The sequence below is a fragment of the Mytilus galloprovincialis genome, chromosome 13 (genome assembly GCF_965363235.1).
Source record: "Mytilus galloprovincialis chromosome 13, xbMytGall1.hap1.1, whole genome shotgun sequence".
In the NCBI taxonomy this organism is placed as follows: Eukaryota; Metazoa; Mollusca; class Bivalvia; order Mytilida; family Mytilidae; genus Mytilus; species Mytilus galloprovincialis.
This window is the reverse complement of record NC_134850.1, coordinates 72,220,752-72,237,590: the sequence shown is the minus strand read 5'-3', so window position 1 is coordinate 72,237,590 and position 16,839 is coordinate 72,220,752. Positions and strand designations below refer to the sequence as shown.

The 16,839-nt window shown below is 33.1% G+C and overlaps 1 protein-coding gene across 1 annotated transcript; it reads left to right on the top strand.

The window, feature by feature from the left end:
- The first annotated feature begins 10,308 nt into the window (after positions 1 to 10,308).
- LOC143056915 (uncharacterized) lies at positions 10,309 to 13,173 on the top strand. The gene is made up of 3 exons (XM_076230106.1): positions 10,309 to 10,395; positions 11,865 to 12,668; positions 13,030 to 13,173. Exon 2 carries the CDS (start codon positions 11,880 to 11,882, stop codon positions 12,666 to 12,668), a length of 789 nt encoding a protein of 262 aa, XP_076086221.1. The 5' UTR covers positions 10,309 to 10,395; positions 11,865 to 11,879; the 3' UTR covers positions 13,030 to 13,173.
- Positions 13,174 to 16,839: the final 3,666 nt, after the last annotated feature.

Genomic DNA, 16,839 nt, shown 5'->3' with positions numbered 1-16,839 from the left:
AACCTATAATTGTCAAGAAATAATTAAAACCGTTATACCCTTGATCTGATATTTTGTACCAAATACTATCTGTTTTGCTAATATCTTGTTTTGAAAATTCATTTTTGCTAGAAGATAATGTACTTTCTCCCTAAAATCTTTCAAAAATGAACATGTAATAAAGAAATGCAAATAATCTTCTTCTTTTCTTTTACAAAAGGTGCATTGATAGTTCTGAGATATTTTCCATTTTAATAGTAGCTGCTTTGAAGGAATAATATACTGAAGAAGTTTCCATCTGAAAATTTTCAACTTATTTTCCATTAGAATTTTAAATATAAAATCGTAAACAAATGACATATGTGGTACGTATTCTAATTTTAAATATCTTGTCCAACTGTTGATACCGATTGGCTTTGCATATTTTGAATCTGCTAAAAAGTCAAATCACAAAAATACTGAACTCAGAGGAAAATCAAATCGGAAAGTCCCTAATCACATGGCAAAACTAAATGACAAAACACATAATAAACGAATGGACAACAACTCTCATATTCCTGACTAGGTACAGGCATTTTCAAAAGTAGAAAATTGTGGATTTAACCTGGTTTTATAGCGCTAACCCTCTCACTTTGTACAACAGTATCATCAAATTCCGTTATATTTACAATGATGCGTGAACTAAACAGACATAATAAATAAAAGAGTCAAAATATGGGTACAGCAGACATCATTGTGTTACAATATTGCTAAAACTCCTCCTGTTTCAACCCAACTTGAAACTACTTGTAAATGAAAATCATATTTAATTGAACATTTATGACATCAACATGGTTTTTAAATGAAACTTGAAGAAATGAGAAAACGTATGAACCCGTGATTAATTAGAATTTTTTTAACAAAATCTATGGCGCGTATGGTGGCTAAATCTAGTCTGGGTTTGGAAGATTTGAAATCCATACAAAAAAGTCATTACTACCGTGGTGTACAGCAAGTCCTCACTGAGAAACGTATAAATGGCAGTCCAAGAGTAAGAGACAAAACACCTACCCTCAACAAATTTGTGCATCATTTTTTATGACGAAAATAGTCATTTTCATTCATTGATAATGAAGTCTATAATACTATTTTGAATTGAAAAAAATCAGAATCAAAATATTTTGTGTCTTTATTTTTTATTTTTCTTGTATAGCAATTGGCCGACTTCAAATTGTATGGAGAATTGTCATTGTACGGCCAAATTGAACAAACTATCAATAAAATAAAAAATGAAAAAACGGCTGCATGTGCGAGACCCTCATGGGTAGATCAGGTCGTATAACATTCCTATTCGTAAATAAAATAACCAATAAAGAGAGTGTCCCATACTGTTCTGGACATGAAATCGGTACATAAAAGAAAAATCCCCAAGTTTAATTGATCATGTTTTAAAAATATATAATAGCATGTGTATGCAGAAAAACTGTCAACTAAAGTCAAGATTTTAAAAAGTATATATTGGTGTCATTTTTGGTTAGATTTTACACAAATTGGTACCAATAGATGCAGAAATGTCACAGGTTAGTTTGTTTAATTGGTTCAAATTTGTGTGTGTGTACTATATCAAATGCGATGTAATAGAACAAAACAAGAAAACAACCTTTCACATGATGTTAACCGTTTGAGTTGTTTCGCATTTGTCATTTAGGGACCTTTCATAGCTGACTCTGAGGTATTGGTTTTACTCATTGTTGAAGGCCGTCCGATGTCCTATAGTCGTTATGGTTAAGATTTGCCTTTTTGGTAATCAAACCACGTCTTCTTTTTTGTATAAGCATATCCCTATTGTACTTCAACATATTGAGATACAAAATTAAGTATCGGCAAATGTTCAATAACTGCAGACAGACCAGAAATTGTACACACGTTAAAACTCGTCGCTGTCAACCTGATAAGCAAATATGAAGTCATTCAGTAAGGTTGTTTCTGAGAAAAGTAACAAACATAGTGTTATACGATCGGACAGAAGAACAAACGAAGTGTTTGCAATATAGTTCTACTTCTAGACAAACAAGTAAGCCAATAATCATATATATAATCCGTATAAAATGAAATATAACTTATCTATTGTTAAAGACATCATTCAATATAGTTCTTTAATACCGGCTGCTGTACTTCCTATGAAATGATAAACTACAACTTCATTTTCGGTCGATTGAGGCAATAAGGACATGCAATTGCACGAAACAGCTTTAACTATAAAACAAGAAGTATTCCCTGTAATTTAAATTTTAAAGCTGACAATACGGTATCGGTTTTGTCATTGTTGAAGGTTATATGGTTGTCAATTAATGGTACCACCCACTTAATTTATGGTTGGTTCATATTTTGTCATTGCTTAATGTTGCCTACTCTCTTTCAGTGCATGAAGCAATTTCAAACTAATGTCGGACGGAGATGCACCTTTATACTTCTATCAGATTTTTCGTTTTTGCCGTACATCTGACAAAGAAATCTGCTAGAATCCTTTTTTTATCTATAATATTTTATATTACAAAAAAGGTCCTGTCCAAATTTCGTTTCGTAAATGTTTAGTACAAATGTTTTGCCATTTTAGGAGTAACCATCTTATGAATTTTATGATATAAAGTATCAACGCTTAGTGGAAAACCCTGCATATACTTGACAGAATAGTCGTGAACGGCGGGAATTATTACACGACGTTGTTGAGTTTAAAACTTTTAATACAAACTTGATATAACGTAATTTAGCGCCATACTGACAAGTGTCGTAAAAAATCAAGGTATGTGGCTTTTATTGAAAAAAACAAGCACATGAACCCCCGTTTTTCTTCTTTTGCAATTCATCAAATATTGTGTCAAGATCACTCCGCCAAAAATTTGAAGAAAAAATCAATGATCAAATTTTTCTGCACTTCCGAAAAGTCACAAAAATATAATCAATTATTTTATTTCGAATAAAGCAATCTAAATCGGGAAAATGATAATCTGGTTTAACCTTAAACATGTTGATGCCATGGATCAAGGTACATTTTACAAAAAAACCGGTTAAGTTATGGCGTCTCGTACAAAATCATTGGTACTTTATTTAAAAGTCCTTATTTATGAAATTTCAGGGATTTTCTGATATGTTTTAAATATTTTATTTCAAATATGCAAATTTTGAACCAAATTATCACAAAAAGTAAGTCATGAAGGTACTTTTTTTTTTTGCATATTTCAAAAGTGCACATTGAAATTGACCTTCTTCCAAAATTTCAAGAAAAAGAACAACGATGGATCTCTACTGTAATGTATGCCCGTAAAATATGAATAATGCAACAAGCAGATTTATTTAATTATATGATTTTTTTCAAATTATTTTTACGTTTACCTTTGCCTTAAAAGTATCACACTCTCATAACATGCAATTTTTGTTCACTTTGCAGCGTTTACATAGTTGCAATTACATGTATTCCAAAATTCATTATAACATTATATTTACTATGTAGGGGATAAAGGTGCATGTCATGAAGATGACAAATTAAACGCTAAATTAACATTAACAAATACGAATAACTATGTTACCTTTTTTTTTGTCTTACTTTTTTAATAGATCACATAAAAAATTGAAAACAACACGTTAAATAATTTCTTGTGTCCGACGCGCTTTTCTGGATTTACCTTCATCAGGAACGCTCAAAGCCAAACATTTGAAATCCGAAGATGTATATAAAAACCGAAAATCGTTGAAAAGCTATGTGTCAAAAATACATAAGTGCTCTGTAAGTAGTGCATCTCGTCCAAATACCTTGACATCCTGTCCTAATACTCTGGCATTCTATTACAGATCTTCAACATATAATCACCCTTCAACACAACATATCGTCCAAATACATTGGCAATTTTTTAACAGATCTTCAACAAATAATCATGTCTTGAAAAACAAAATTAACATCACTGGACAAAAGTAAACAGCTGACACACGAGCATGGTAGCCGGTCAAGCAAATGTGTCTTAAAACGAGGACACAAACAATGAGTGAGCAGATTATCGTATGACAATTGAGTAAGAAAATGGAGAATATGTCAAAAAGACTTCAACCCAAACAGAAAACAGCTTCAAGCAACTAATGAGTCTTTGACAATATGAGAAAATTCCATGTGCTTGTTCAGTGAAAATGAACGTCATAATAAACCCCAAATCATAAAATGAACTAGATTTAAAAATATATATATTTGGTTTGGTACCATTAAAACGTTTTATCCCGCTGAAAATGTTTGCATCTGTCCTAAGTCAGGAATCTGATCTACAGTAGTTGTCGTTTGGTTATGTAATTTATACGTGTTTCTCGTTTCTCGTTTTTTATATAGATTAGACCGTTGGTTTTCCCGTTTGAATGGTGTTACACTAGTAATTTTGGGGCCCTTTATAGCTTGTTGTTCGGTGTGAGCCAAGGCTCCGTGTTGAAGACCGTACATTGACCTATAATGGTTTACTTTTATAAATTGTTATTTAGATGGAGAGTTGTCTCATTGGCACTCACCCCACATCTTCCTATATCTATAGATTTCAAAAATATATATATACCAGACTAAACAAGACCAGAGTCTCCTGACTACGAACAGGAGTAAAAATGCGGCGGAGTCAAACATATTAAGTGAGATTTCAACCCTTCCGTAACCTCTATCCAATGACGAACAAGAAAACTCAGAGCAATAAGCACAGTAAAACTGAGTTTAAAAGAAGTCCGAGTCCAATATCGGAATTGGTAATAAAAGAAACTAACCAAAATGACAATGATACATAAATTAACAAAGGACTACTCGCAGTTACTCACATGTCAGCTCCAGACCTTAATGAAACTGATTGAAAGATTATGTCTTCATCTAGTCTTATGAAAATAAAGCTCAATTTCTCCCGTTAGGGGTTAAGTATCATACCATCATTAAGTATAAGAGAGGTTCATCACCCGTATCATGGCATTAAATGGTTTAGAACAAATTTGTTTATTTCTGATTCGAAGACCCTAAAAGATTATCACACAATATATACGTTATAATATTAATTTGCACTGGATAGTCAAACATTCAAATGTATCTATTTTTCATTTTTCATTATAATATTTTTATCTTTTGAAACCAAATTATATATGGATCATATATTAAATCCCTTTTCGTACTTCTTTGTTTTAAACTTGTTTATTTTTATATTTAAGACTATATCCCAATTTTGACGGCTGTACCCCTATTTTTTTTACATATATTACCTATAATGTGTTTTTTCTTCTTCACATCGTTGTCAATATAATGGAATTGTATGCGACTGTCATACAAGTGAGAGGTTTCGCTATCTATAAAACTTGATTTAATCCACTATTTTCTTTGAAAATACCATAGTAAGGAATATAACAGTTGTTTTCCATTCGTTAAATGTGTTTGAGCTTTTAATTTTGCAATTTGAATTGGGACTTTTAACTTTATGAAAATACATATTGAGATACCGTTTTGTTCTCATTCATAAACATTCGTAGCTCCTTTATAAACATAGCATACACATCTAAAAATTTCAATTTTTGCTCGAATACATAGTACGACTTGTAAATACAAAAACCTATAATTGTCAAGAAATAATTAAAACCGTTATACCCTTGATCTGATATTTTGTACCAAATACTATCTGTTTTGCTAATATCTTGTTTTGAAAATTCATTTTTGCTAGAAGATAATGTACTTTCTCCCTAAAATCTTTCAAAAATGAACATGTAATAAAGAAATGCAAATAATCTTCTTCTTTTCTTTTACAAAAGGTGCATTGATAGTTCTGAGATATTTTCCATTTTAATAGTAGCTGCTTTGAAGGAATAATATACTGAAGAAGTTTCCATCTGAAAATTTTCAACTTATTTTCCATTAGAATTTTAAATATAAAATCGTAAACAAATGACATATGTGGTACGTATTCTAATTTTAAATATCTTGTCCAACTGTTGATACCGATTGGCTTTGCATATTTTGAATCTGCTAAAAAGTCAAATCACAAAAATACTGAACTCAGAGGAAAATCAAATCGGAAAGTCCCTAATCACATGGCAAAACTAAATGACAAAACACATAATAAACGAATGGACAACAACTCTCATATTCCTGACTAGGTACAGGCATTTTCAAAAGTAGAAAATTGTGGATTTAACCTGGTTTTATAGCGCTAACCCTCTCACTTTGTACAACAGTATCATCAAATTCCGTTATATTTACAATGATGCGTGAACTAAACAGACATAATAAATAAAAGAGTCAAAATATGGGTACAGCAGACATCATTGTGTTACAATATTGCTAAAACTCCTCCTGTTTCAACCCAACTTGAAACTACTTGTAAATGAAAATCATATTTAATTGAACATTTATGACATCAACATGGTTTTTAAATGAAACTTGAAGAAATGAGAAAACGTATGAACCCGTGATTAATTAGAATTTTTTTAACAAAATCTATGGCGCGTATGGTGGCTAAATCTAGTCTGGGTTTGGAAGATTTGAAATCCATACAAAAAAGTCATTACTACCGTGGTGTACAGCAAGTCCTCACTGAGAAACGTATAAATGGCAGTCCAAGAGTAAGAGACAAAACACCTACCCTCAACAAATTTGTGCATCATTTTTTATGACGAAAATAGTCATTTTCATTCATTGATAATGAAGTCTATAATACTATTTTGAATTGAAAAAAATCAGAATCAAAATATTTTGTGTCTTTATTTTTTATTTTTCTTGTATAGCAATTGGCCGACTTCAAATTGTATGGAGAATTGTCATTGTACGGCCAAATTGAACAAACTATCAATAAAATAAAAAATGAAAAAACGGCTGCATGTGCGAGACCCTCATGGGTAGATCAGGTCGTATAACATTCCTATTCGTAAATAAAATAACCAATAAAGAGAGTGTCCCATACTGTTCTGGACATGAAATCGGTACATAAAAGAAAAATCCCCAAGTTTAATTGATCATGTTTTAAAAATATATAATAGCATGTGTATGCAGAAAAACTGTCAACTAAAGTCAAGATTTTAAAAAGTATATATTGGTGTCATTTTTGGTTAGATTTTACACAAATTGGTACCAATAGATGCAGAAATGTCACAGGTTAGTTTGTTTAATTGGTTCAAATTTGTGTGTGTGTACTATATCAAATGCGATGTAATAGAACAAAACAAGAAAACAACCTTTCACATGATGTTAACCGTTTGAGTTGTTTCGCATTTGTCATTTAGGGACCTTTCATAGCTGACTCTGAGGTATTGGTTTTACTCATTGTTGAAGGCCGTCCGATGTCCTATAGTCGTTATGGTTAAGATTTGCCTTTTTGGTAATCAAACCACGTCTTCTTTTTTGTATAAGCATATCCCTATTGTACTTCAACATATTGAGATACAAAATTAAGTATCGGCAAATGTTCAATAACTGCAGACAGACCAGAAATTGTACACACGTTAAAACTCGTCGCTGTCAACCTGATAAGCAAATATGAAGTCATTCAGTAAGGTTGTTTCTGAGAAAAGTAACAAACATAGTGTTATACGATCGGACAGAAGAACAAACGAAGTGTTTGCAATATAGTTCTACTTCTAGACAAACAAGTAAGCCAATAATCATATATATAATCCGTATAAAATGAAATATAACTTATCTATTGTTAAAGACATCATTCAATATAGTTCTTTAATACCGGCTGCTGTACTTCCTATGAAATGATAAACTACAACTTCATTTTCGGTCGATTGAGGCAATAAGGACATGCAATTGCACGAAACAGCTTTAACTATAAAACAAGAAGTATTCCCTGTAATTTAAATTTTAAAGCTGACAATACGGTATCGGTTTTGTCATTGTTGAAGGTTATATGGTTGTCAATTAATGGTACCACCCACTTAATTTATGGTTGGTTCATATTTTGTCATTGCTTAATGTTGCCTACTCTCTTTCAGTGCATGAAGCAATTTCAAACTAATGTCGGACGGAGATGCACCTTTATACTTCTATCAGATTTTTCGTTTTTGCCGTACATCTGACAAAGAAATCTGCTAGAATCCTTTTTTTATCTATAATATTTTATATTACAAAAAAGGTCCTGTCCAAATTTCGTTTCGTAAATGTTTAGTACAAATGTTTTGCCATTTTAGGAGTAACCATCTTATGAATTTTATGATATAAAGTATCAACGCTTAGTGGAAAACCCTGCATATACTTGACAGAATAGTCGTGAACGGCGGGAATTATTACACGACGTTGTTGAGTTTAAAACTTTTAATACAAACTTGATATAACGTAATTTAGCGCCATACTGACAAGTGTCGTAAAAAATCAAGGTATGTGGCTTTTATTGAAAAAAACAAGCACATGAACCCCCGTTTTTCTTCTTTTGCAATTCATCAAATATTGTGTCAAGATCACTCCGCCAAAAATTTGAAGAAAAAATCAATGATCAAATTTTTCTGCACTTCCGAAAAGTCACAAAAATATAATCAATTATTTTATTTCGAATAAAGCAATCTAAATCGGGAAAATGATAATCTGGTTTAACCTTAAACATGTTGATGCCATGGATCAAGGTACATTTTACAAAAAAACCGGTTAAGTTATGGCGTCTCGTACAAAATCATTGGTACTTTATTTAAAAGTCCTTATTTATGAAATTTCAGGGATTTTCTGATATGTTTTAAATATTTTATTTCAAATATGCAAATTTTGAACCAAATTATCACAAAAAGTAAGTCATGAAGGTACTTTTTTTTTTTGCATATTTCAAAAGTGCACATTGAAATTGACCTTCTTCCAAAATTTCAAGAAAAAGAACAACGATGGATCTCTACTGTAATGTATGCCCGTAAAATATGAATAATGCAACAAGCAGATTTATTTAATTATATGATTTTTTTCAAATTATTTTTACGTTTACCTTTGCCTTAAAAGTATCACACTCTCATAACATGCAATTTTTGTTCACTTTGCAGCGTTTACATAGTTGCAATTACATGTATTCCAAAATTCATTATAACATTATATTTACTATGTAGGGGATAAAGGTGCATGTCATGAAGATGACAAATTAAACGCTAAATTAACATTAACAAATACGAATAACTATGTTACCTTTTTTTTTGTCTTACTTTTTTAATAGATCACATAAAAAATTGAAAACAACACGTTAAATAATTTCTTGTGTCCGACGCGCTTTTCTGGATTTACCTTCATCAGGAACGCTCAAAGCCAAACATTTGAAATCCGAAGATGTATATAAAAACCGAAAATCGTTGAAAAGCTATGTGTCAAAAATACATAAGTGCTCTGTAAGTAGTGCATCTCGTCCAAATACCTTGACATCCTGTCCTAATACTCTGGCATTCTATTACAGATCTTCAACATATAATCACCCTTCAACACAACATATCGTCCAAATACATTGGCAATTTTTTAACAGATCTTCAACAAATAATCATGTCTTGAAAAACAAAATTAACATCACTGGACAAAAGTAAACAGCTGACACACGAGCATGGTAGCCGGTCAAGCAAATGTGTCTTAAAACGAGGACACAAACAATGAGTGAGCAGATTATCGTATGACAATTGAGTAAGAAAATGGAGAATATGTCAAAAAGACTTCAACCCAAACAGAAAACAGCTTCAAGCAACTAATGAGTCTTTGACAATATGAGAAAATTCCATGTGCTTGTTCAGTGAAAATGAACGTCATAATAAACCCCAAATCATAAAATGAACTAGATTTAAAAATATATATATTTGGTTTGGTACCATTAAAACGTTTTATCCCGCTGAAAATGTTTGCATCTGTCCGAAGTCAGGAATCTGATCTACAGTAGTTGTCGTTTGGTTATGTAATTTATACGTGTTTCTCGTTTCTCGTTTTTTATATAGATTAGACCGTTGGTTTTCCCGTTTGAATGGTGTTTTATTTTATGTTAATAGTACCGTTTTCCCTATACCGAGTGTTAACAATGTGTAAAATGCTGATAAACATAATGACTACCAATTTTAGAAGCAGCATAGACCATGGCATGGTAGAATTATGTCGGTTCCTATAGCGAAATTGTGAACTTTTGTACTTCGAAGAAGACCTTAAATATATGTTCGATGTTTTTCTAAAAGTCATGCAAATTAGAATTTCATACAAATATGAATGATGCAACAGACAAATTTATTTTTACATTATGGTTTCTTTCGAATTATTTTATGAAATTATTAAAGTGTAGAGAATTGATCATCTGAATGACAACAATAGTCAAAAGGTGATGCAATTATGATGCATGATTATAAATGGATCGACCTATGTGGTATGTTATCAGTCTTTTTTCAGTATAAAAGCCGGAACAGTTTACAGAGTCAGCATAGGTTATATCCAGCTCCTATCTTAAGGTAAGTTTTCTGATGTCTAACAAAAAAATCTCCTGTTTATTTGAAATATTATGTAATATCTGCTTGACTTTGTGTCTTTGTGTCTTTTGTGTTGATAAGTATCATTTCAATCTACGGTTAATCGATAATCTATCAAAATTTTATTAGAGAAACAATGTACTTTTTTTTTTAAAGTTAATGAAAAATTGGTATGCTAGTCAGTCGCCAATATTTTCCATAATAGCTCGTGTGCCGTGCAATTATTAGTTGTTGCATATATAGAAAAAATATTTTTTTATAATATTTTTAATTAATGTTACATCTTTCACATAGTTTTGGGTGCTTTGTTTTACATAATCAGCAGGATTACCCGGACATTTAAAAACAGAATAGAGATTTATTTTTTAAAAGGGCCGGCCAATAATGGGCAAATAGGGCATTATCTATTTTATTTAACTTCACATGTTATAGTTCGTTAGGTTTCAAACATACAGCATGCATTAATGAATATTTTATCTATTTCTAAATTCATTCTAAAACGAGCAAGGTCGATTTGAGCATAACTATTGCATAAAATATTTCTGTACCGATATAAATTATATATAAAAAGTATGATATAACTGTTAACGAGACAACTAGCCACAAGAGTTCTAATAACGTACATATCATCAATAGTAGGTTACTGTACGGCCTTCAGCGATAACAAAAGTAAAAACCGTAACTCAGCTGTAAAAAGTCCCGACTTGAGAAATGTTAACGATCCAAAGATGAAAAAAGGCCACATTTGTAACAAACCAGTTTACAAAAACACAAATATGAAAGACATGGACAACAACAAACACTTACAAATCAGGCGGCTGACTTTATACGAGCTTATATAGAATGTGACTAGTTAGACAGGTTCTGGGCCCTCAAACCCCATTCCCAGCTCTTATGTTGGAACATTGGTGATAGTGTACATAGTAAAAGCAAACAGTAAAACTCAGTTGGACATTACTTAATAAATATTTCAATATATTAGGTGTAAGAACTTGTGGTATGAGTGCCAATTAGACAACTCTCAATCCAGTTCGCAATTTGTAAAAGTAAACAATGATAAATGAAATGCACTGTCTACAACACGGAGCATTGGCTTACACAGAACAGCAAGCTATAAAAGGCCCGAAAAGGACTTGTGTAAAATCATTCAAATGGGAAAACCAACGGGCTATTCTATATAAAAAACGAGAAACACTTATGAACCACATCAACAAACGACAGCTACTTAACATCAGGTTAACATAAAACATACAAAAAACAAACACTAAACATAAACACAATTGACTGTTGGCACCAATAAAGGGGTACTTACAGTTCTTGAAATCTAATTCAAATCCAAGTTATTGACTTTTGAGTAACTGAGTATACCTGTACACTTAATTGTCATCCACTGTGTTGTGAAATTTCTTTGCCACAACTATAAATGATGTCTTCCTCTGTTTTCTTTACAGAAAAAATCAACCAAAATGTATTTCACTTTCGCCGTCGTTTTGCTGACTGTCTTCAGTTCTGCCTACAGCTCTGGCAAAGACTCATATGGATATGGAAGTGGATACGGCTCTGGATATGGATCCGGAGTTGGATCTGGATTACTTCTAGGAGCTGTTGGAGGTGGATATGGCGGATATGGACTCGGCTCCGGTGTTGGATCTTTGGCTGTTCTAGGAGGTGTATCCGGTGCTGGATACGGACCAGTAGGTAAAGGCGGATATGGACCAGCACCAGTTGTTGTAAGTGGTGGATACGGCTCTGGATATGGCTCTGGATATGGATCCGGAGTTGGATCTGCAGTCCTTCTAGGTGGTGGCGGTAGTGGATATGGTGGTTATGGACTCGGATCCGGTGTTGGATCTTTGGCTGTTCTAAGAGGTGTATCCGGTGCCGGATATGGACCAGTAGGAAAAGGCGGATACGGACCAGCACCAGTTGTTGTCAGTGGTGGTTACGGCTCTGGATATGGCTCTGGATATGGATCCGGAGTTGGATCTGCAGTCCTTCTAGGAGGTGGTGGTAGTGGATATGGTGGTTATGGACTCGGATCCGGTGTCGGATCTGTAGCTGTTCTCGGAGGTGTATCCGGTGCTGGATATGGACCAGTAGGAAAAGGCGAATACGGACCAGCACCAGTTGTTGTCAGTGGTGGATACGGCTCTGGATATGGCTCTGGGTATGGATCCGGACTTGGTTCAGCTGTCCTTCTAGGAGGTGGCGGAATTGGAGGCGGTTATGGTTACGGAAAAGGATCAAAATACTAGGTATGTATCCGTATGAAATAAAAAATAACAAAATCTGTTCCGTACTGGATATTGTTTCAATGATGAATAATATGATGTGAGATATATCTGAACTAGTCTCGATGATAGAAAATATGAAAGGTTTAACCCAAGCTATTACTATAAAGGTATTTTAACAATGTAAAAGTCGTCCATTTGAAACTAAGAAGTCGCTGCAGAATTAGTAAAGCGAACCAAGCTTTGGAACTGACCGGTCTATATAAAGGTAAAAGAATATCAAGGAAAAAGTTATAAATAATGGTAGGATTTTACTGTGAGAAAGTTTAGTTTGGTTAATTGAAAGACATGTCGTATTTATATATTTTATGTTTTGTATTTGCAGGTGAAGTGATAATACACAAGATACCCGAAGATGATGAATTCATAGCAATTTAAATTTCATACAACAGTCCTCCTTGATATAAGTTACATCTATCGAGGACTGTACCACTTGTACAGAATTATGAAGATCATTAATAAAGATTTGCTTCCGAAACAATTATAGATTGATGACTTCTTTATTACCAAAACAAAAAGGTTCAAAGTGGTAAATAGATATAGGAAGATGTGGTATGAGTGCCAATATTACAACTCTCCATCCAATTAACAATTTATAAAAGTAAACCATAATTGGTCAATATACGGACTTCAACACGGAGCCTTGGCTCACACCTAACAACAAGCTATAAAGGGCCCCAAATTACTAGTGTAAACCCATTTAAACGTTGAAAAGTTGAAGTCATGCATTTAAAATTTTTACAGGCGCCATCTCGAGTTGGTTAAGTGTAAAATACGTTTCACAGATGATGATAGATATATTCTAATTATTTACTCCCTCGTTTCACTCCTCCGAAAATAAAATTTGTCTTAAATAGATATCGTAGAAAAAACAAACACAGTATAGGGTTGTGCATTTGCTACAAGCTCGCCTTTACTTCAACATGTTCAACATAAATAAATACAATAGCCATAAATTAATGAATCATTTTTTACCATACACAAGTCGAAAAGAACCGATAAGGCTACATATAAAAAGGGTAACGTGTGGGAGAGTCCTTACTATCTTGTAACATTGGTCAAACACACCTCAAATCGTCCTTATATACTGACTGCCAAAATCGTGCAGAAAGGAATTCAATAGGTACTACATCTAAATGTACCCCATATCATTTAAATATAAAAAGACCGTTATGAAACATAGGGACGTAAAGAAATGTATTTATAGTAACCGAAATCCTATTCTCTTGTCCTCGAATATGACATTAAAATTTTTGTTATGCAATGGCAACACGATGGCTTCCAAATTTGCAGCAGAATCTGCTTATCATTTGGAAGCACCTATGGTCTTTCATCTCCTGTTGGTTTTGTGGGGAATGAGTATTTTTTTTATCTTTCATCTTATGTTGGTAGTCAGTTGTTTGTCTTTCGTATTTGACAGAAGCGTTGTCAGTTCATATTCAACTTATCAATTATCGTTTTCCTTTTTTTCCATCTCTTTTATTTTATCATTAAATATCGTATATATGAAAAAAAGGTAACTGAAAGTTAAACGTGCCATTACAGCCGAACGAAGATATGTATAGGTACCATACTGATACATATCAACAAATCAATTTTAATCCTTTGGGGCTCGTTAATCTACAAAATTTAGATGTAAGAAGATAGTAAGATACTACAATATCTACACATAGTCAGTGTTTAACTCTATAATATAATGCTCACGAATACACCATATCTAGACATAAACATATAGTAAAATATTTCGGTATCTACAAATAGGCAGTCTCTAACCCTATAATATCTAGATGTAAAAAGATAGTAAGATACCTCAGATCTACAAATAGTCAGTGGATGAAAGAAGTTTTGTCAAACAGGTCATTTTTCCTGCCAGAGTTTCAATACAATGTGCTCTTTCTAAGTGGTCTAAGCCCCCTTCAATTGTGAAAGTTTTGTTTGAGGGATTTCCCACAGTAGTTATATAGGGCAATATACTTCCTCCAATGTCAAAATTTACCCTATTGCGAAAAACGAAAACAGTTATCTTATTTAGAATAATATGGAAATTTTCAAAATGTGTTTGATTCAACATATTTCGAAAATGATAGGCTAACATCTCATTCAGGACAAGAACAAAATCTTATGAAAGTACAAATTGTGTTGTTTCATTTAAGAACACAATTACGTCGTTATTCCAATAATAAAAAGTAAGGAGATATGATTTGATTGACTATGAGCTAACTACCCATAAAGGACTAAAGAAAAGATGATAGCGAACGTATTTTGTTCAATATTTGAAAATCCATTTCAACTACGATAAAATAAAGTATATTATTTGTTCTTTTAACCATCTTGTTTCATTAAAAGAGGGACGAAAGATACAAGAGGGAAAGTCAAACTCATAGATAGAAAAAAGACTAATAACGCCATGGCTAAATATAAAAAGACAAACAGACAAATAATAGTACAGAAAACACAACATCGAAAACTAAAAACTAAGCAACACGAATCCTACCAAAAACTGGGGGTGGTCTCAGATGCTCTGGAAGGAAGCAGATCCTGCTCTTCCTGTGGCATCCGTCGTTTTGCTTATGTTATTACAAATCCGGTAAATAGTCTAATTCGGTAGGTCATATTCGGGAGAAGGGAACGGGATTGTAGTTAAGACATAAGGAACACATCCGATAACATCTGTGAAACGGTAAAACAGTCAACCATATCGTGAAGGCGTCCGTAAAATTTACGAAGGAATGATTTCAACTTCGTCATTTTGAACTCTTGGTTTAATAGCTACCTTGTGAGCAGCAATCCTGTATCAAGGAAATCATGATAGGAAACACAAGCCCGGGAATATCGTATCATTCCAACAGCACCTACATACGGTGTATATATATCCCAATTGATACGATATTCCCGTGCAAGCATTTCCTATCATGATTTTCTTGATAGAGGGTTGTTGCTAATAAGGAAGCTATTAAATCAAGAGTTCCAAATTGTGAAGTTAAAATCATCTCTTCGTTAATTTTACGGACGCCATTACGAGTTGGTTGACCGTTATGGAATAACCGTTTTACAAATGATATCGGATATGTTCCTTACTACAATCCCATTCCATTTCATAAATTTGATCTACCGAATTAGATTTTTTACCGGATTTGTTATCTAATAAGCAACACGACGGGTGCCACATGTAGAGCAGGATCTGCTTACCCTTCCGGAGCACCTGATATTACCCCTAGTTTTTGGTTGGGTTCGTGTTGTTTATTCTTTAGTTATCTATGTTGTGTTATGTGTACTATTGTTTGTCTGTTTTACCTTTTCATTTTTAGCCATGGCGTTGTCAGATTATTTTCGATATATGAGTTTGACTGTCCCTCTGATATCTTTCGTCCCTCTTTTATCGTTACATTAATGGATATACAGCATACCATTCTTGCGTGTAAATATTCTGTCAACAATTATAAATACTCGGTGTAAATTTGTAGCTTTTTCTAATAGCGAGCATATTAAGATCGTGATTTCACAATTTTTCTATTTTCATGGTCATTTAGACTGTTACTGGTTTATGTCTGTAGGTTATTATCAGCCAATCCTGCATAGAAATTGGAATGCGTTATTGTTGATCACATTAATTACTTCGCTTACTCGAGCACATTTTTTTTTGTTCGATGTTGTTCGTCAGTGTTTTTTTCAAAAGTAGGCTTTTGTTTGTGGTTATATATATGTAGGCCTCGGAGGTGCGATTGGGACGCTGAAGTGCGAATGCCTAAGCCGAAGTGCGATGGTCCGTTCGTGATGTACGATGGTCTTTTTGATGCATGATGTCTTGTTTAAAATCTACAGATGTGCAATTGTTAAGAGAAGTACATGTTTATATTTTTAATATCTAGTACATGTATATCCATTTACAATCATTTTGTCTATGACTGTCCTAAATAACCGTTGCATTCTATTAAATGAGAGAACGTCCTCTTCAATTTTCTGCATGTCAAAATATTTCTGCATTTGCATTTGATCTTTACTTGGTTCCATTCATGAGTTAACTCCTGGATTACTGTAATATTATTATAAAGAGTCTCTGTTGGCGAGCCCATTGGTAGTATTATAGAGAATGTCACGCCCCATCGTACGTAAGAAGGAACCGTTTGTAGATTTC

Bases quoted from the DNA above. Each gene is read 5' to 3' on its own strand.
- LOC143056915 (XM_076230106.1), top strand. From the start codon at position 11,880: ATGTATTTCACTTTCGCCGTCGTTTTGCTGACTGTCTTCAGTTCTGCC.